The sequence below is a fragment of the Fringilla coelebs genome (assembly GCF_963513975.1).
Source record: "Fringilla coelebs genome assembly, chromosome: 7".
In the NCBI taxonomy this organism is placed as follows: Eukaryota; Metazoa; Chordata; class Aves; order Passeriformes; family Fringillidae; genus Fringilla; species Fringilla coelebs.
Genome location: NC_140035.1, coordinates 30,151,753 through 30,171,446, shown reverse-complemented (window position 1 = coordinate 30,171,446; position 19,694 = coordinate 30,151,753). Strand labels below are relative to the sequence as shown.

The 19,694-nt window shown below is 46.4% G+C and overlaps 1 protein-coding gene across 1 annotated transcript; it reads right to left on the bottom strand.

The window, feature by feature from the left end:
• Nucleotides 1-9,453: 9,453 nt before the first annotated feature.
• Nucleotides 9,454-19,429, bottom strand: CAVIN2 (caveolae associated protein 2; the record flags this gene model as incomplete). Its single annotated transcript, XM_084209154.1, has 2 exons — nucleotides 9,454-12,001; nucleotides 19,034-19,429. The coding sequence occupies 2 exons, from the start codon at nucleotides 19,427-19,429 to the stop codon at nucleotides 11,228-11,230; spliced, it is 1,170 nt and encodes a 389-aa protein (XP_084065280.1). The 3' UTR covers nucleotides 9,454-11,227.
• Nucleotides 19,430-19,694: the final 265 nt, after the last annotated feature.

Below are 19,694 nucleotides of genomic sequence, written 5' to 3'. Positions count from 1 at the left end.
GTTTGTTTAATGTGTCCCTTATCAAATCCCAGAGCTAATATTTGCCTTAGTCCTCTATGAAGATAAACAGGAACTGTTTGAGTGAGAATTAAGATATTGTGTATCATGCTCCTCAGAACTGAATCTGGGTACTTTACCTTGAATCCAGAGAAATGTGAATTCACACTGGTCAGAGCAGGCTTTCTTTAAAGCTAGTTCATGTGGTTAAAGTATTCGGGGAGGGTAAAGCAACGAGGTTTTCATCAAATGCAAAGCATTCTGGAGCTGCTTTGAATCCATCAACAGCCTTTCAGGTCAAGCTCTTGGTCCTGAAGGCAGTAAAGAGGTGAGATTTTGAAGCAACTCCTACAGGACTTCTGCATTCCTGCAAAGAGGAGTTCTGCATCCCAGCCTGGTTCTTGTTCATCTCCTGTGCTATACACAGGACAGGCAAAGCTTACAAAGTTTCCTTATCTTCAGTGCCTTCATTCCAAAACTGCATCCAAAAGTAGAATTATTCTCCCTCCACAAACTCAGATTTGAAGGCAAGCAGCAGCAGCATGAGGGCTCTTACTGTGACTGGTCAGGATAAAGGTAAATAAACGGGATAAAACAAATGATTCCTGGATGCTGTTGCTGAGCTTGTCAGGACCCCACCTTCCCCATCACCACTCCCTCAAAAACAAAACAAAACAAACAGTTCAGTCAGGTGGCTGCAAAGTTTAACACAGCTCTGTGAAAACACCAGTGAAAACCAATCTGGTACTGCAACTCATGGTGGTGATGCTAGTGAAATGTGCATGGGGGAGAAAAGGTGAGGGACTTAGAAGGCAGAGTCACAGCAATGCAGCTGGGGAAAGGAGCAACAACAAATGATCACTGCATTACAATAATATGTAGTAGGGTTCTTCCTCACCAAGCAGTATTTGTGCAGCATTCAAAGCTGAACAGGAAAATCTGAAAATATCATGAAGCTATGAGAGGAGGGTCATTGTGCAAAAAGAAATCTGTAGTAATGAGGAAAAACAGCATTTCATGCTAAGGGCAAGCTTTAGCTATTGAGATAAGAACAACAGCAACTGTTAATGCTGATAATCATGAATATTTGAGGTTTTCAGGTTCTTGCCAGGCTCACCACATGCTTTGCCAAGCCAAATGCTGGGAGGAAGCAATGTAGCTGGAACTTGCTGGAGTGCATTAGGTGGAGAAGAGGAAACCTTGTTTCCTGGCAAATAACTTTTTCAGCTAATGCTTTTTTTGCTGTTTTTGTCCAGCTGCACTGTTGAGTGAAAATACTATTTGGTTGGAGAAAGATGGCAGAGCACACTGAATGATATACAACCTTCAAGAATAAATCTCCATCCCCGTGGGGATACAGGAGTAGGCTAAATTCTCTTTATTACCTACGAAAAGTAATTATTTTGTGCATCTCAGGAATATCAGGAAAGCATCTTTCCCTCTCTTCCACCTCAGGCCCCTGTGTTGGTGTGGATGGCACAGCCATGGCAGGAGAACTGCTGCTGGAGATAAATGTGCCTGTGAGCTTTGCCCAGGAGAGGATGGGGCTGTGTGCCACGGAGGGGCAGGCACATGCCTTGCTGCTGAGCCCACAGGCAGTATTTCATGTCCCTGGAGGATATAGACTAAAGAAAACCCCAGCAGAGTTTAGCTGATCCCTCCTTCACTCTCATATTGAGCCTTGTGCAAAGAAAATGAGAGCAGACCCCAAGCTCTGTATTGTAGTGTGACGATTAGGAGCTACAGAACCAAAATAATCTTCCAGGCTGCTCCACTAGGATGGCATCAGAAAGGCAGTTCTGCCACACTTTTGGCTACAACAAGCAAATTAGGTGACTTCTGAGTAGACATTTTTACCTCTGGCTCCAGTGCCTACTACAGGTAAAACAATCACCAGATTTCTTTGTTCTGTTCTAGATTGTAGAATCTAATTATAGCCTGGGGGTTCATTTTGGTTCAATACTTGGGGTAGATGAGGCAGTAAGGGAGTGGATCAGCATCCCCTGCAACTGCATTGCTGATGCAGGCAGAGCTCCCTGTCTGCAGAGGCAGGGATGATCTCACCCTGTCTGCATTTTGAGCTGACCAGGCACCATATGGATGCAGTTAGTGCCTGCCCCCATGAGAGACAGACGTGGCATTCCAGCTTGGGGGCAGCATCTGACATTTCCCATGTCTTCCAGCTGGCTGGAAGCAGGGGCTCAGTAGCTGGGCCCGTCTCAGTGTGAGCATTGCCTCTGCCTGAGCAAGGTTGCGCAAAGACTCGCCCAGTGATTTTGTGAAATGGTTACAAAGTGAAACACTCCCGGTAATGTGAAATTAGTGCTATTAGCGGTGCAGCTTGAGTAGGTTCTGTGTGATCAAGAAGCACCAATTCGAGTTCTCTTGTCCCTGATCTTCTATAAACACTGTTTTTGGTAGTCTCCCACTGCTGGCATAGACTTGGACTACTGTCACGTCTTGCAGAAGGGAACTGTCTGAAACTGTTTCGTTTTCAGGCTGGATGCTGACTACTCTGCTAGCACAGGCACTTTAAAAAATACCAGAAGGGAAACTTTTGAGGAACTTTGTCTATATTAGTTTATAGAGTTAGGTATAAGTGTGCAGATGCCTTCAAAATCAAGGAGCCTTGGATGCCAGGTATGTTTTTAAGGTTCAGCACATTAATCCTTACATTAAATAGCAAGGATGGATATGAAGGTGAGCCTATAGAGGTATGTGTGTGATGTATATTACACAGATTTTCACGAAGGTGAGCCTATAGAGGTATGTGTGTGATGTATATTACACAGATGTACACAAAGGTGAGCCTATAGAGGTATGTGTGTGATGTATATTACACAGATGTACACATGTATGAGATACACTTCTACCTCTCAGTGCACCTTCCCCTTCCTCTCTTCTGCAGAAGGAGACTTTCCTTTCAGCAGCAAACAAATATGTGAGGAGACATTTTCCATTTAAGGATTGGAACCTTAATCCAGGTTTTTCCTTCTGTTATTTCCAAAGCTTTTCATCATTTTCTCCCCATGTTGTCTTCTTCTGCGCAGGAAATGATCCAAGTATGGTAATTATGAAAACCCCTGTATCTATTAACCTTGCATCCTGTAAGTCATTAACAAGAATTCATAGTACAGCCTTCCATTTTATGAGAGAGTTATATAACAAAGTGAGAGTTTCTGAAAAAGTACAATAAAATGACAGGCAGCAGCTTATGAGATGTTAGGAGTGGAGCAGGAGAGCTGCTGCTTTATTTTTTGAAGAATGAATGGTGGGAAGGGTTCTTGGGCAGGTCTGTTCTGGAGGTAGAGCAGAACCTGGCTCCCACTGTGTGAAGTGGCACCACTAAATAAAGAAACTGAGGAAAGCCAGAAGGAACAAGCTGTTTCTCCACAGATTCGTGAGAATGGAGCGACTCCCACGGGAGGCCAGGCACGAAGGAGAGAGGAATGGCCCAGCCAGCATGGCTGCCTCGTGTCTTAATATATCCCAGCTTCTTGGCAAAGCCAGGGGGAGGAGGAGAGCTGGGTGTGCTTTCCCCCAGTCCTGTCTGCAGTAGGAAAGAAATCCTGCTGGCTGTGCTGCAGCCAGGCTCTGAGGTTCAGGGGTTTGCGGTGAAATCCAGCTGTTGGAGGTGCGCTTCCAGCAAACCCTGCCTGCCCCTTGTCTGCAGGTCTGCGCTCAGTGGGGAATGACCCAAGGGTCTGGACAGGAGGAGGAGACCCCATCCTGCTGTTCAAGCACCTCTCCTCTTCCCCCTGACCTCTCTCCCCCAAGCCCTGGAAGCAAGGGGACGCGGCAGATGTGATCCGTGAGCGGCACTGCAGACCTGGCAAGGTGCTGTCACCGTCGTGGGCTTCTGCAGGCTCAGGCTGAGCTATTTTGATGGAAGATGTTGCTTTTGCCTATTCCAGACCAACTTTTGTCATGCAGAACAAACAAAAACTCGAAGCAAAATAAAAATGATTGACTACATTGCAGAGTAAAAATCACTTCTCGACCTAATCCTGGGCATTGCTTCAGCAATACATTTTGGCAGGTAGAGAGATGATAAATATTGAGCTCTTTGCTCACTGTTGCAGTCTCTTACATGGCAGCTGTCCCACAGTAATTTCTGATTCCCTGCTCCCATTTCCATCTCATTGAACTGTAGACCCTGTTGACCCTTGTTTTTCCTTTTTCCCGTTTTTGTTGGTGCCTCTTGGTTCTGTCCCAGGCTTTGTTCTGGGCACTCTGCCGGTGTTTCTCAGTAGCCTTTCAGCTCCTTCCTCCAGTTCCCCACCCTTCCTAGTGACTCCTTCCCTCACACATTCCCTTCTCTCATGCATACCCTGCTGTTCCACTTCTTATCCACATTTTCCTACTTTTTTCTCCTCCTACACACTTCTTGTTTAATGCCTCCCTCCACTTCTGGCTGCATGTCAACTATTGTATCATTAAAAATTACTGGGAGCTAATTAAAATAAAAATATCCCTGATGCATTGTTTTTTAGGACTAGATTTGTAGGATCCTACCAGTCTGCTTCCCTTTTTAGCAAAAGAATTTACAGCCACTTCAAAATCCATTAAAACCTTTCCAGGTTCTCACCTTATTTGAAGCTGTGTGTCACATATATTTCATATCTATGACATAGGTAGTGTTTAATAGCTACAGCATGACATGATTTTGTTTCAGCTGAGATCTCTGTGCTGTTGTATTTGTGTGTCCTGCAGCTTGCTTTTCCTTGGCAGAGTTGTGCAGTGGCACGCCCAGGACACACAGGTATTCTCCTAAAGAGCTCATGCCTGAGTGTACCATAAGAAACCTCTTCCTCTTCAGTTTTACCCAGGACATATTTACACAGCTCTCACATGACGTGTCACCCTTCAGCTTTCAGTCAAAACCTGCTCTCTGACTGCCAATCTGCAGCTATTGCCAACAGTGAAATGGGGAACCTTGCAGAGAAATCAGGGTTATTTAGGAAAAGTCACACAGCTCGAAGTGACAACTGACCCTGCAAATGCAGGCAACTTCCCTGTCTTCATCATTTGTTTACCACTAGTCAGATGTTCCCAGTGTCCCTTTTCCCATGTCTCTGGCAGTGCTGTGTTGAGCTGCAGTGGATCAGGGACCAGGCAGGAGTTAATGCAGCTCATGTTGTCACCCTCATGGGGCTCGTTTGCCTACAGGCATGTCAGAGGGAACAAGCAATATGAGGGCATATTTAACTGTAGCTGGCAGCACTCTGAAAAGATGCTGAAACTCCCTTTAAATGGATAGTGTAGGACATCAGGAGCTAAGTAGCTGAGGAATAAGATAAATTTTCTTGAACAGCGCTGTGTTTCTGCAGTTGGGCTGTGCCTGGTACTTGATCTGAGTGAGTGTGTGGTGTGCAGTGCAATCATCCCTCGTGTGCTGTTTGTTCCTAACACTCTTCCACATTCCCAGTATCCATCACAGTTCCCATCATCACCTGCACTTCTACACAGCTCAAGCCTGATGGGAGGGAGTAAAGAAGGCAAAGCCAGAGTCTCTCCTTGCAGATAATGGCACAGGGGTTACAGTGACTTTCTGCTCCCTGCCTTCAGCAATTTGAAGGTTCAGGGTGTTTTTCCACGAACCTTGAGGGAGGAGAAGGGAAGCCTGTAGTGTGATTGATGTCTGTGTTGGTTGATGTTCTGCTCTTTCACGTTGTGCCTGCACAAGCCTGAGCCTGCATGTGCAGCTTCATACTGGAAAGGCCAAGAGCAAGCCACGTGTCCCTTCTGTTGGTGCAATCTGGGCTTGGTTCAGCTGCTGGGCATCACCCTGCAGAGCAGAGAGAGAGAGAGAGGCTGGTTCTGTCTCTCCATTTTGGATTATGGCTGTTGGCTGAATGTGTGTGTCCTTGAATTTGCTAATTGTGTGTTTCTAATTATTCTCCAGCAACAGGCACTACAGGTTTTCTGAGCACTTTGCACCAGTGCTCAGCAGACTGTGTTGTAAGGGAAATGTAGGGCAGCCACACACACACACACAAAGTCATGTAATCTCTTGTGATGATCCAATGTGATTATCTGCTGAGATATTCCAGGGAGCTGTATGGACAAGTTGTCCCAAGGCCAGATTTTCACTGAAGGGAGTGAAGAGTATCACCATGATTATGGAATTCGGAGGGTGCACTGCAGCTGTGATCTGAGGGACAGCAAATGTTGGAGGGTTTAAAGGCATTGAGTGGCAGAGGAGCAATGCCAGTGTGCAGCCTTGCTGCCAGCCAGTGTAACACAGAGCCCAGTCTGGATCAATTCCAGCTCTCAGACCCCAGTTTGCTAACCATGGGGGGAAGGACACCAGTCTTCTTCTGGAAGGTCAGTATTATTTAAGGTTATGGAAAGTGAGTAAACCTGTTTCACCTTTATGAAGAAAACACTGCTGTGGAGTTTTTAGGAGCCACACAGTTATAATGAATAATGAATATATGATACTGGGTGTAGTGTTTAGCTCAGCCTGAGAGAGAGAAAATAATGGAAGTCTCTTCTTTCTGCCTGGGTGTTCAAATGAAGGAAAATCAAAGCTGTTATACCAGAACTATATATCAGCTAACATATTTTAGGAACTGTGGAATGATCATAATTACAAAAAAGTCCTCCAGAGAGAAATTATGAGTCATAGTTTATGTTCTCTTTGGTGTTGCTATGGAGAAAGAGGTTAGTGCCAATGGTCATACAGCAATATTAATCTCTGATCTGAAAGAAAAATAAATAACAATCTCTAGCTTAACCCAAAGCAGATTTATTCCCAGTTACTGCAGCACAGTCCATTAAAGGGGATAACCACATAAGAAAAATTAAAGATGACATTGATTATCAGTTTTCAACACGCAGTTAGGGAGAGTTCCTTATTTGAATTCAGACTCCCACAAATGACTCGGTGGAGTGAGAGGAAGGGAAAAAAGGCAGTTTGATCAAAAGGAGGGCAGGAAAGATCAGCCACCACTGACAGCTGCAAGTATGCTGATTAAAATTTCTTTATGCATGCAGTTGGACCCAGCCCGGGGTGGATGCTGGTTCAGTGCAAATCCCGAAACAAAACCCTGGCAACGGGCAGTCTGAAGCGGTGGAAAGTGGCTCTCAGCCTTTTTCCGACTATTTGGGAAAGCCGGGGCGGTGAGTCAGGGAGCGGTGGATGCCTGGCTGCTGAGTCAGCACCTCCGGGGCTCTGCCAGTTCTTTCCTGCCCCTCCTTCCCTTGCCCGGGCAAAACCCTGACCAGGACCGGGGCCAAACAGCTGCTGGCTTCGCTTTGCTATGGGAGAACCTTTTTCTTTGCCTGTAGGAAGGCTACCTGGCACCTTCCCCTTGACTCTCAGAGTGTGTCTTGCTGGGTCGCAGTAAAACTTTTGCCCCTGCCTACCTGATGTTGTTTTCAAGAGCTGTAGCCATGCTCTCTCTGTCCCAGGCAGCTCCCGACAGCACAGACCTTGCAGTCAGAACTTAGCTGGAAATTCTGCTCACAGTGCACCCTGCAAAGCAGGGCAGAGCCCTCCTTTCTGCCACACCGCTGCCTCTGCTGTGCTGATGGCAGGAAAGCTTTTTGTTGGGCTGATGAGCTAAGCAGATTGCATTGGGGAGATACAGGGATCTCATCTCCTGCATCTGTGCACGCAGCTTACTGATGATCACAGGGTGGCCCAAAACCATTGTGTGGCTCAAAGCACCTTTTGAGCCAGCTGAAGGCTTTTCACTTTCAGGGTTGGACTGGCCCCTTGTGAAGGGTCTGACCTTGAACAAATTGCCATTACTTCGCTAATTCTTCTGAGCTTACCTCTTTTTTAAGTGTGTGACTATCAGCCATCAGTTGTGCAGCTGTTTGGCATTTACAGCCTGCAACAACAAAGGGTTTTCACCGCATCAGTGTTCAGGGCTGTCCAGGTGTATTTTACCTTCTGATCCTTTTCTTCCCTTTCTTCTGTCTGTTAAAGAGACAGAACATGCTTCACTCAGGCCTGTATGATGGCTTTCACTGCACTCCCTTATCTGACAGTGAAATGGTCCAGAAACCCCCTATCTATGCCTTTTCACAGAGGAGTGGCTCGTGGATTAGCACGTGGGGGTCAACGTGGGATGCTCTTTGCTCTTTCCCCTAAAAGGGGACAGAAATGTCAGCTGGTTTTGTGTCATTGAAAATGGAAGTATCAGCAGCTGCTGAGTGCTGCTAGTTTAAATATTTATACCGTGAGGGCTTTATCACACCCTTTTTCTTTGTGCAGAGCTGCCGCCGGTTCCGGTGGAGGTCGGACTCTGAATCTGTGCAGCAGCTCACAGGTCAGGCCTTCCAAGGAATACCGCTGCAAGTGGAGCTCGCTGTTACCCAGTTAGGAAGTGTAAACAAGCAGTTTTTAAAAAAAGCAATTATGTAGACAAACCTGTCAGCACCATCACAGAATACTGGTGCACATGCCTGACATCTGCCAGCCTGACGAGATCCAGGCACACGCTTGAGACACTTGAAAGAATACAGCGCTGCTGGTCCCACGGTCTGCAATCCTGCACAGTCCTCCCTCCAACAGCACCTTCTGCAGGCTGATGTCTTCAGTCAGCCCTCCAGAGTGGAAGGCAAAGGGAGGAAACAGCTTGGGGAACGTCTTGAGAGCCTGAGCTTGCTTCCTCCTCTGGTTTATAAGAGAGCACAAAAGCCGGCATTCACGAGTCGAGAGAACATTTTTCTCTCTTGCAAAGCATGCTTTCTTTTGTTTGTCAGGATTACAGACCCACCTGTCCTTGTACACATGCAACTGTGATGGAGAAAACATTTAATTCCAGCCCTGCAACTGCTGGTGTGTGTGTGCTGTGCTCTGAAGGGGGTGTTTGAGTTAATTCCCCCCGTTTTGCTGGGCAGCATTGTAATGCTCTTAGAACGCCGCGCGTGGGATTCGCTTCAGCATCTCTGAAAGTGGATAGAGCATGGCCAGGGGTGTTGTTTGAATTAAAGCTTAGCAGGACAAACAAACCAGCATATATCTGAGAGCAAAATGTAAACATGATGCCGGGGCTCCTGGTTAGCACGTCGTGGCTGTGGGAGGTTGACAGCTGCTGCATAAAGGTTAAACGTGCTTTCTTTGGTCTGTCAGTAAAATTAAGCCTGCTAAAGACTATGTGGCACTCCAGAAGACAAGAGTTTATCTGTGTGCACAAACAGAACGTAGTCTTCTGTATAAATATGCTTTCAGGACTATTTAGAGTATTAGGAATATGCTGCAGTCCAATAAAAAGATGCAGATTGAGCCAGGAGGTTTTGGAAAGTGCCTGAGTACTTTTAGATGGGCTAGAAGTGTCTGGAAAGCAAAGCACTGGTGTTTGCATTGCTAAATAACAGCATAGGATGAAAAAGAAAATGGTACAGATACAACAGGGACATGAACTGAAGTAATAAATACTTGACCTTTAAGTTTCATCTTTACCAGCTTCTCAGACTGCTTCTCCCAAAGACTGACATGGCTGTGTTTTATATTATGCTTTTATTTGTCATATTCATAGTTAGTTACAAGTAAAAATTATTGAAATCCACTGTAGTTAATACAAAATAAAAATATAGCTGCACGAGTTATGCCATGATTTTTCTTAGAAACAGTATCTTCTACATGATACCATGCACTTAAGAGCTTAACTCTTAACAGTACTTGCCTACACTAAGCTCTGACTAACTAACTTCCAGTGTGATGTACTGGTTACAGATATTATCCCTGTGGAGTAATACCTGTTGATTATTTCATAATGGTACTTCTGCTGTAGCTTGTATTTCCCCTGTAATTTGTGATTCTAAACACAAAAGGAAGCAACCTTTTAGTGCAACGTTAAGCATCAGTAGAATTTTTATGTATATAAAAAAATAAAAATAACCCACTGCATAAACAACCAAGGATGTTAAGGGAACTGTTGTGGGCACTGTGCTTCCCTTTCCTCCCTTGCCCCTTACCTTTAAGTGACAGGAATGAACATTCATAGTGAACAAACTATCTTTCAATTAATTTTGAAAAATTACAGACTAGTAATTTTGAGAGCAGGTGGGTGACTCTGATCAAAGTTACCAGCAGAGAACCAAATCCTGTGGCTTTGCAGGCTCTTACTTAGGTAAACTCATCCCTGCCATGAAGTTCAATCCGTAACACATTGTTCCCTTTGGACATGCCTGAAAGAGTATTTCACCTTTTTGAAGAAATTGTCCTTACATCCCTGTAATTATCTAAGTTTCCTGTGTAGATATAGTTCTATATATGAAATAATCTGTAAAAAGATAAATTATGCTATTTTCAAAATACTCTGAGATACAAAGTTGTGCAGGTGCAAAATTTGATAGTATATTGCTATAAAGACTATGAATTAATTAGTGTTATCTGAGTATATGTACTTTAAGCTGGGAGTATAGATTGAATACTGTGGGGGGTTATTTTAGCTTTTTTTTACATTTCATAGCATTTCATATTTTCTTCAGGATACCTTCATGTTCCTATCAAACACTTTTTTCTTTTCAATTTCTGAACCCTTAAAGGTACAGTAACTGATCACACATTCATGCTTGTCACTAATGTATTTCCATGACTGTTAGATTGGAAAAGATTGGAAAATACTTTTTTTTTTTGCCCCCCTCACCTAAACACAGTGATTTCTTCTAAATGAATAGTGAGTGACTACTGGCAAAAACCTTTCCCCCACTGAAATGGATGGAACTGGGTTTTCAGCTTTGCCCTCCAAGCACTCTGCTCTTTTAGTCCTATGGTGCCATGGAGCAAAGCCCCAAAGAAACTGCACGTGTGTGCACACTTACTGGGGCTGTTGGCATTCACAGAGCCTGGCAAGGCAGCTGAAATCAAACACTCCCATCGGTATTCCTACACTGACATACAAAACTGCTCACAGTGCTGGGAGATACTGGGGGGAAGAAAAGAGGACAGAAATGCTTGGGTCTAGACTACTCTCCACACGTTCCTCTGACCTAACTCTAAGAAAGCCAGCTGATCAGCTTGCTTCCACCAGACATCCTCTCCTGCAAGTCTCTGACACCAGCTGCCAGCATCTCTAAATTCATGAACACCAGTGACTAAAACAGAGCACGGTGCAGCTTTAGTCGTTGACGTTGCCCGCTCTGGATTCAATCAGTCATCACTGCAGAGGAAAGGATGGAAGAGTCGCTTCTCCTGCCTGCGCAGGTGAAACCAGTTCCTTGCCTATGGAAAACCGTGTGTGTCTGGCAGGAGAAGGGGGGCTTGGGCTGCCTATGCTGTTTGGTCCACCTGCAGGACGGCTGCTTGGGTCGTTTCTTCATCAGATTGCTCCACCTCCCCGCCAACCGGGTTGTTCCTCTCCTCCAACAGTTTCTGGCTGGAAACTTCCAGAGGCACGCCGTACTCTTCGTCATCCTCCACGATGGACAGCTCGATGTTGTTGTTCATGGTGGCCTTGCCCTCCCCTCTGGCCTCCTTCTCCAGGGGCTCGCTGGCTGCCGTGCCCTGCTGGCCCAGGGAGGTGCTGGGGCTCATGTCCGAGTGCATGTCGGCGAAGGACAGCTCGTCCTCGTTCTCCGCCTGCTCGGTGCTCGCCGTCTCCGAGGGTCTGTCCTCCGCCTCCGCCGGGCTTTCCCCTTCTCGGCCCTTCTTGGTGCTGAACCCCACTTTGAAAGCCGAGCCCTTGGCAGAGGAGGATTTCTGGTGATGCACAGTGAGGGACTTCTTGATCTTCTCCCTCCGCTCGGGCGACACGATCTTGTTCATCTTCTTCTCGATGTTTTGGCGGGAAAATGCTTTCTTGAGGCTGTCCACCTTCTTGAGGCTGGATCTTTTGAGTTTCTCAGCTCTCGATTCTTCTGTTTTCTCCTCTGCACTGTCATCCAAGTCATCTCCCTCGGGAAACATTTCATCATCTGAACCCAGCTCCACTGTGTGCAAGGTTTCTTCCAGTGTTTTGTTCTCATCCACGGGCTCCTCTTTTCCTTCTGTAATGCTAGGAACGGGCTCTTTTGCAAAAACACTGGCAGGGATCTCATTTTCCTCCTGAAAGAATTGACAATATTTGAGTTTCGTAGTTCACAGGACACAAATTTAGTGAACAAAGCACAACCCTGAACAATTATTTTCCCCCTCCCCATGATGAGATGAATGCTGGGCATTTACTGTTTTTTTCAATACATTTAACCAGTAACAAACCACTCAAAGCCCACTGAACCATTATCTGGTACAGTTTAAGACTTCTGAGCTGTCAGCTCTAAGACTACTCTTTCAAAGTGACTTGGGGTGTATGCAGAATGGAAACCCCATTCTTTTAATTTATATTAGCTGTTCTTTAATGAGAGTTTAGCTGTCAAGTTGTACACCTGTCCCTGGGGAGAAGGGAGGATATGGTGGGGAGGGAGGTTGTACTGCAAACCTCCAAAAGTCACCTAACCCCACAGAGCTCTCAGTTTCTTGAGCCAAAGACTGAGAATATCCCTGCAGAGGTATTGGGTGCATCTGGGAAGTATCTCAAATGGCAAATGGAGTTAGCACTTTTGCCATATTCCTGGAAAATATATGTTGCTGTTAAAAACTTGTTGATATTGAGAAACCACGAAGTTTATGGTGTTTAGAGTATATCCTATTTTACAGCTATTTATAGAAAAAAACCCAACTCAAATTAATAAATTTTGTTGGTAAATATTAAAACGTGGAGAGGACAACTCCTTGAAATGTAAGGATACAAATTTATGGTACACAAAAATAAAAAGACACTATACCACATAGAGAAAAAGAGCTTCTAGCTAACAGGGAAAGTACTGCTTTTTAGAAAGAAAACCAAGAAAGGACACAGAATCTAAAACCAAAAGAGGCTGAGCAAGGGCAGAAGCTGCAGGTCATGACGAGGGATGTCTGTGCCCACCGAGTGCACAAGCTCTGCAACCCCGAGCAGCTCAGAGGCAGCACAATGAGCACTCTGTTCTCTGCAGGTCTTGCAGGCACCTACCCATGCAAGGAAAATGAGGCTCTTTGCACACTCCCTTCCCCTCTCAGCACTCAGAGCCTTGGATCTGCATAGTCTCTACTCATTACCTTCTTTATCGCTTTCAGACAGAGCGCAGGCAATTCCACTCCCGCACGTGCACTGGGAGGATTTTCTTCTCCCTCCTCCCTCCACATTTATCTTGAGATACAAAAAGCAGTAAGTGCTGAGTGAAATGGTTGCAATAGTCTCAGATCTGTCCCTAGTGGGCCTGAGTGTACAGTTAAGGGGGAGAAAGGCCACATGCACTTCCAAGTTCACGCTCATTATTTCAGGAGTGAGCATGCAGTTGTGATTGCCGCAGAGCAAAGTGTCTGGGGTTAAATTTGCTGTCAGGGCTGTTATACATGGTTGTTGTTTAGTCTGGGGAAGAGGAGGCTCAGGGGTGACCTTACTGCTCTCCACAACTCCCTGAAAGGAGGCTGTGCCCAGGTGGGGGTCAGGCTCTTCTCCCAGGCAACCAGTGATAGGACAAGAGGACACTTAAACTGTGTGTCAGAGAGGGTAGGTTGGACATTAGGAAGAATTTATTTACAGAGGGAGTGATCAGACACTGGAATGTGCTGCCCAGGACGGTGCTGGAGGTGTCCCTGGAGGTGTTTTAGAAAAGACTGGACGTGACACTCGGTGCCACGGTCTGCTTGACAAGGTGGCCTTGGGTCACAGCTTGGACTCAATCATCTCATTTCCAACCTAATTGTGTCTGTTTTTCTGTGATTCTATTAAATGCTAGGACTACTTTGGTAGCCCTTCTGGAACCCAAGACTATGCAACAGGCACAATAATTTGATGCCATATATTATATACACACACACAGTGGTTTGAGCGTGCTGGTTAATATCCCGCGCGGATATAAAAATGAGAAGTATAAAAGAAATGGGTGCTGGTTTGGCAGTCTGTACATGCTCTGTTCCTAAGGGTTCTGCTCACCTCTCTGGGCCAGTGGCCTCAGTCAGATCCACTGGCACACAGCTGTAGAAGCCCTCTGCCTGCAGGGGAACACCTAATGAAGCCCACACTCTTCTCCCCACACCTTTTATGTTGTTGCAACTGTCAGCAACAGTGACCAAGATAACAAAACAAAGGAAACCTGCACCGGCTTTAAGTGAAACCAGCTGTTAACTGCTGTACAAATATTTATATTTTCTCTCCACTGCAGTTAATGAAATGTGGATTACATGAGTGGGTGCAGCGTTGAATTATTCCCCAGAGCACGAGAACTCAGTATAAAACATAATTTTCATGTCTAGTGCATTCTTTCCAAACCTAGGCAATCACACACAGTTTTAGACATCTGAACATTCAGGTGTAAGTGCCTGAGTGGTATAGAAAGCTCTGATTTTAATGAGTAGAGAGGTGGGTTGTTACTTTTTTAGTATTTTTATCTAGGAAAGTGGTGTCATATGAGTTTAATCACAGCGCAGCCTGAGCCAGAGATGGGTCTGAAAGGTCCTTCTCAAGGTCAGTTTGGCTCTGTCTGCAGTATTCATGCTGAACTGAAGTGCTGCAGGCAGTCTCTAGAATAATATGGATTCAGATTTGATTACAATTTTTATCAGTTTTCTGAGTAGAAGAAAGACTGTCAAGCTACTCATGTTTATAAAGGGGAAAAAAACCAAACCCAAACAAAAATATACTGCATAATAATGAGCTAATGAGTGAATTAAAGGCAGACCCTAGGTGGTCCCTGGCTATCAGGCACTACTGGAATTCAAGAGATCAGCCCTCTGTCTAAGCTTTCTGCATGGCTCTGGAAAACAGCAGCCTCTGGGCATCTATTTGTGTGCTTATAGAATGGGAATGACACACTTCCCATGTCCTGCTCCCCAGAGACCTCAGGATTACAGGAACCATTAAAATGCAAATGCAAATAAATGAAGTAAAATGCTTTGAAAACATGAGGGTGCTGTAGCAGGAATGCTCTGTGGTGGAACAGACATTTCTGTTTCAAACATGGTTACTGATAACACCTTGTAAGTGGGTTATTGATAACTTTTTGGTTTTACAAGCTTATGTGACAGCTGTATTTTGGTTTTGATACATTTTTTAGCAGGCTGTTATTACATTTAGGAAGACTAGAACAATACACTGAAAAATGCCAGCTGTTACAAACTGCATAACTATTTTCCATGCCAAAAGAAGTAGAACTTTGATCTTTTCTTCTTGATCTAATCTAAAATTCTAAGAAAGCAATACATCTTTGTATTTTCCACATCTGAGTTCAAAAACAGCCCTTGCATTTTTTTTTTCTCAGATGGGCTTGACTGGAGGTAGCTAGCTCCTCTGAATTTTGTTTTTCCATGTAGGAGATGAATAGAATAGTGGAAGTCCTCTGCATAAAACAACTCTTCTAACACTAGTAATACTTGCACAGTTAAAACCAGTGCCTTCCTTGTGGCTTTTATCAGTCATCCTTGGGAACTTCCTGCAGGTCAGAATTTCATCCCTATCTTTCACAAAAAGGAATAAGATCCATAAGAGTGTACTACAAAGCTGGGTGGCCTGAGTCAACAGGTGGCTAATTTACTCAGGAAGTGCTGATTCTCTGATGCTGCATGAGGGAAATCAATCTGCTTTGGTTTGGTTTCTTTCGTTATATTTGCTGTACGAGGCCATGACCTTCAAGGAGGAGAGAAGGCATTTTCCCAGTCCTGCTCCTCTGCATGTTGCTGCCTAAAACTTGTTTTGCTGCACAAAATAGGTCAAAACATGACAAATCCTCCTGAAACCAGCTCCAGCTCCTTTCCTTTGGACAAATGCAGCTCTGCAGGCTTGTGTGCCGCGGTGGGGAGGGAGGGCAGGAGCAAAGTGCCACTGGTGATTTGCACATCCTGGGCAGGCTGGGGGGGTGGCTGCACTGTGCCCTGACCTCCCACAGCACAGCTGGGCCAAGCCCCAAGAGCTGTGGGAGGTATTTCTGTCATTGATCAACATCAGAGTATTCTCCCTGCAAGGCTCCAGCGGGGAATCCAGCATCATCAGCTTGTAGTTCGTCTGGTTCCCTCACTTGTTCATTGGTGAGCTTGAAGCTGCTTTTGCAAAAGATTATTGCAGTGATCTGAACAATAAGGTACAATAAAAGGGCTCATTTTTGGTGCCCTCCTCTTGCTTCGTTTTAGGATGAAGGATTTACCAACAGCAGCATCTGAAAAGGACTTGCATATTAGTGTGCTTGACCCCAAGCTGCAGTTTTGACTTACTTTATCTGTCCTATTTCCATGACATTCAACCAGTAAACGTGACATTTAACTGAAAAATTAAACATGAGCCTTTTTTTTAATCTTCCATTCTGCTTTTGCAGCTAAAAAAGCAAACAAAACCCCCACCAAACCAGAACCAAAAAGCTGGTCATGTGGCGAGAACAAAACAGAGGGGAACAATGCCAAAGCTTAACAAGGATTTTTAAAACAGTCACTTCAGTGTTTTGCTGAATTGCTGTGTCATTTATAATAACTTTTGCATCCTCAAATTCTTGGAATGGAGCTCCCTTAAAATATGCCACCAATTAAAGAAATATATGCAGACGTTCTCGGGAGAGAAAACTTAAGAGCATTTTAATGGAAAATATGTAAATAGGTGAACTTTCCTAAACACAGTTCATTCTCAGTGCATATGCAGAGGGAAAGCTGATGCTGGCACGTGGCAGCTCAACTTCATAAAATGCAGAGCTGGAGCTCAGTCGTGTGTTTTGGCTGTGCTCAGCGCTCCCACCCCCTATCAGGGAGTTTGGGGTACATGCTGAATGCAGAACTGAGCCACAAATGTGGATTTTTATTTTCACATTGAGCTGTCTGCCTAAGCTGGAGAAGCTGCTTCTAGTGAGGAACATGCCCTGTGAAGTTTGGCACTGTTTTATTTCAGTGGGGAAGGAGGATGCCCCAGCTGAAGAGGAGTCCCATAGATCCAGATTCCCCTTTGTTTTCCCAGGGACCTGGCGTCAATATGGCTTCACCACTGCGACTTCTCCTTCCTGCAATTGTTTTTTCATGGATTCCTGTGAAGGCAGGACAGACACCCAGCCAGCCTGCTGGTTTTCCCCTGTGCAGTTATCCCAGCAAGGCAGTAGCCCTGCTGACTACCTGACTGTCCCTCCTCCAGCCTGAAAGGAGGGACAGTCCACGCTGCCATTGCTCCACTGCCAGGAGCAATTCCCACCTCAAAGTTGTTTTGCTCAGAGGTTTCACCAGGCTGTACACCCCTATTTAGGGTCAGGAAACGAGCCAGCAGCACTCCGCTTTACCCCTCAAACCCTTCCTGGGGATTTCTGCTTTCACCCAGTCCTGCTGCCAGTGGAAGATCCCCACCCGAGGTGATGCTAACTGTCCTGCACACACAGAGCTCTGTTTGTCTTTCCTCTCTGCATTATGTCATCCTAAAATAGTAAATATTGAGTTCTCTGCAGGCAGACGCTCCTTGCAACAGCAAGGCTTTAGTTCTCACACTGAGAATTATGAGAAATGTTAAAAATTACCTTCCCCCAGGCCCTGCTGGTGCACCCACCCCACAGGACACTGTCTAGGTCTGAACCTGTCAGTTCATTAGCCAGTCATTAGCTAAGGGGGCCTGGGAGATGGCACGGTCATGGATCCTAAATTACTTGCAGAACTGCAGAGAACATGTGTCTTTTAATTTAGCCAGTCTCTGGAATAATTTCCACATTCCTTCTGGGGTGGAAACATGCTGCAGCTCCTCCTCTTCTGGCCTGACCAGCCTGGACTGTAATTTGGGAGAACAATAAGCAGGGAGGTGGGGGCTTCCTTTCTGGGGGAATTGCCTGTGCACTAACCAGGCCTGCCAGCTTTTTACAATCAAGCCCTGCTCTCTTATTTTGGGATTGTTTAGGAAAAAGCCCCAAGAAGCCAAGGAGCAGAGTTAGTGGCTGACAGAGGTAACACCCAGCTGCCAAGCTCAGAATGGTGAGGTGCCCCAGCTGTGACTACCCCAGCCCAGCATTTGCTCTCCTGCCCTCCCTCAGTGATTTGTGGAGCTCTGTCTTTTTTTTTTTTTTTTTCAAATACGTGAAAGTCACGTCCTGTGTTTAGTTAAACTCACGGCGTGCTCTATCCAGGCCATTGCTTAAAAAGGGGAAAATATGCAAACTGCTGCTATCACTGGATGGACTCCCAGCAAGCTGAGTTTTTCAGCTGAATTTTTAGCTCATCCCTGAATGGGCCAGATCAGTCCTGCAGAGTGAAGCAGGGCACTGGGAGACAGGGAGATGCAGCCCTGCCCCTCTCCTGCTTCCAAGGGCAGAGGCAGTCACAGTTTTTAGGGACATTTCTACTAAAAGTTTGCAAAATGGGCTCTTTCCTCAAGTTTGCCAAGAGTCTGGAAAAACATAAGGGCCCTTCCAGTTTACCTGAACCCCATAACACATAATAAAACAAACCTTTCCCCAAACACATGCTGGGGGTTAGTAAAACACGTCTCTTTCCCTTCATTTGCAGAGGATAAAAGGCGGCAGGTTTCTCACACCTGCTAAGGTTTGCAAAACGAGGTCTCTTTCCTCACCTTTGCTAGGAGTTAGTAAAAGACAATTTCATCTCCAAGATTGCAAGAGTTGAAGAGGGCTCCAAGACGGCAAGAGTAAAAGAGACCTATTCTATTCTATTCTATTCTATTCTATTCTATTCTATTCTATTCTATTCTATTCTATTCTATTCTATTCTATTCTATTCTATTCTTTCCCAAAGTTTAGTAAAAGTTAGCCAAGGAAAAGAAAAGTGTTTTCCTCAAGTTTGCAAGAGTAAAAAAGAAAGACAGCTCTTTTCCCAGATTTCCTAAGAGTTAGGAAAACTTGCTTTCCGCATGTCCATGAAGAGGAAAAGCAGGCGTTTCTCCTGAATTTGCTAAGAATAGAAGAGGGCACGTCCCCCAAGTTTAAGAGTTAGCAGAAGACTACTCTTTCCCCAACTCTGCTAAGATGAAGGGGTTTTTTCTTCCACGTTTAGCGAGTTAGCACAAGGCCAGCTCTGGTGTCCGAGCGTGCGGAGGGTTGGGTTAGCAGGCAGCGAGCAGCAGCAGCAGCGGGCAGTTCCCGGGGCTCTCACCTGGAAGATGAGCACCTTGAAGCGGTCTCGGCGGAGCAGCTGGGCGTGGTGCTGCTCCAGGCGGCGCACCTGGTCGCACTGGCGGTCCAGGCGCTCCCGCACGGCGCGGGTGTGCGCGCACACCTTCCGCGACTTCTCCAGCAGCTTCTCCACCGCCTCGCCCGTGGCGCCGTGGCTGCGGCACAGCTTCACCAGGTCCCCCTGGATGCCCCGCACCGCCCCTTCCAGGCCCCGCTGCCTCTGCTCCATCTGCCGCTGGTGGCCTTCCACCGCCTCCAGCATGGAGACCAGCTTCTCCAGCAGGGCCAGCACGGTCAGCGCGTTCACCTGCCCGCCGCCCGCCTCGCCCGCCGCCGGCAGCGGCGGCACCGCGCTGCCCGCCGCCGCCTCGCCCATGGCCGCGCCTCCCGCACGGCCGCCCGCACGGCCGATATAAGGGCGGCCAGCGCCTCCGCCCTCCCCCGGGGAGGTTTCGGGCAGGGCCCGGCCCCGGCCCGCCCCGGGCAGCGGCTGTGACCGCCCCGGCAGCGCCGAGCCTCCCCCGGCCCGTCCCGTCCCCGCCCGGGCCGGCCGGCCCGCGGTGGATGGAGCGGAACGGCACGGCACGGAACGGAACGGAGCGGAGCGAGCTGCCGGGGCGCGCTCGCTGCCTCCTCCGCAG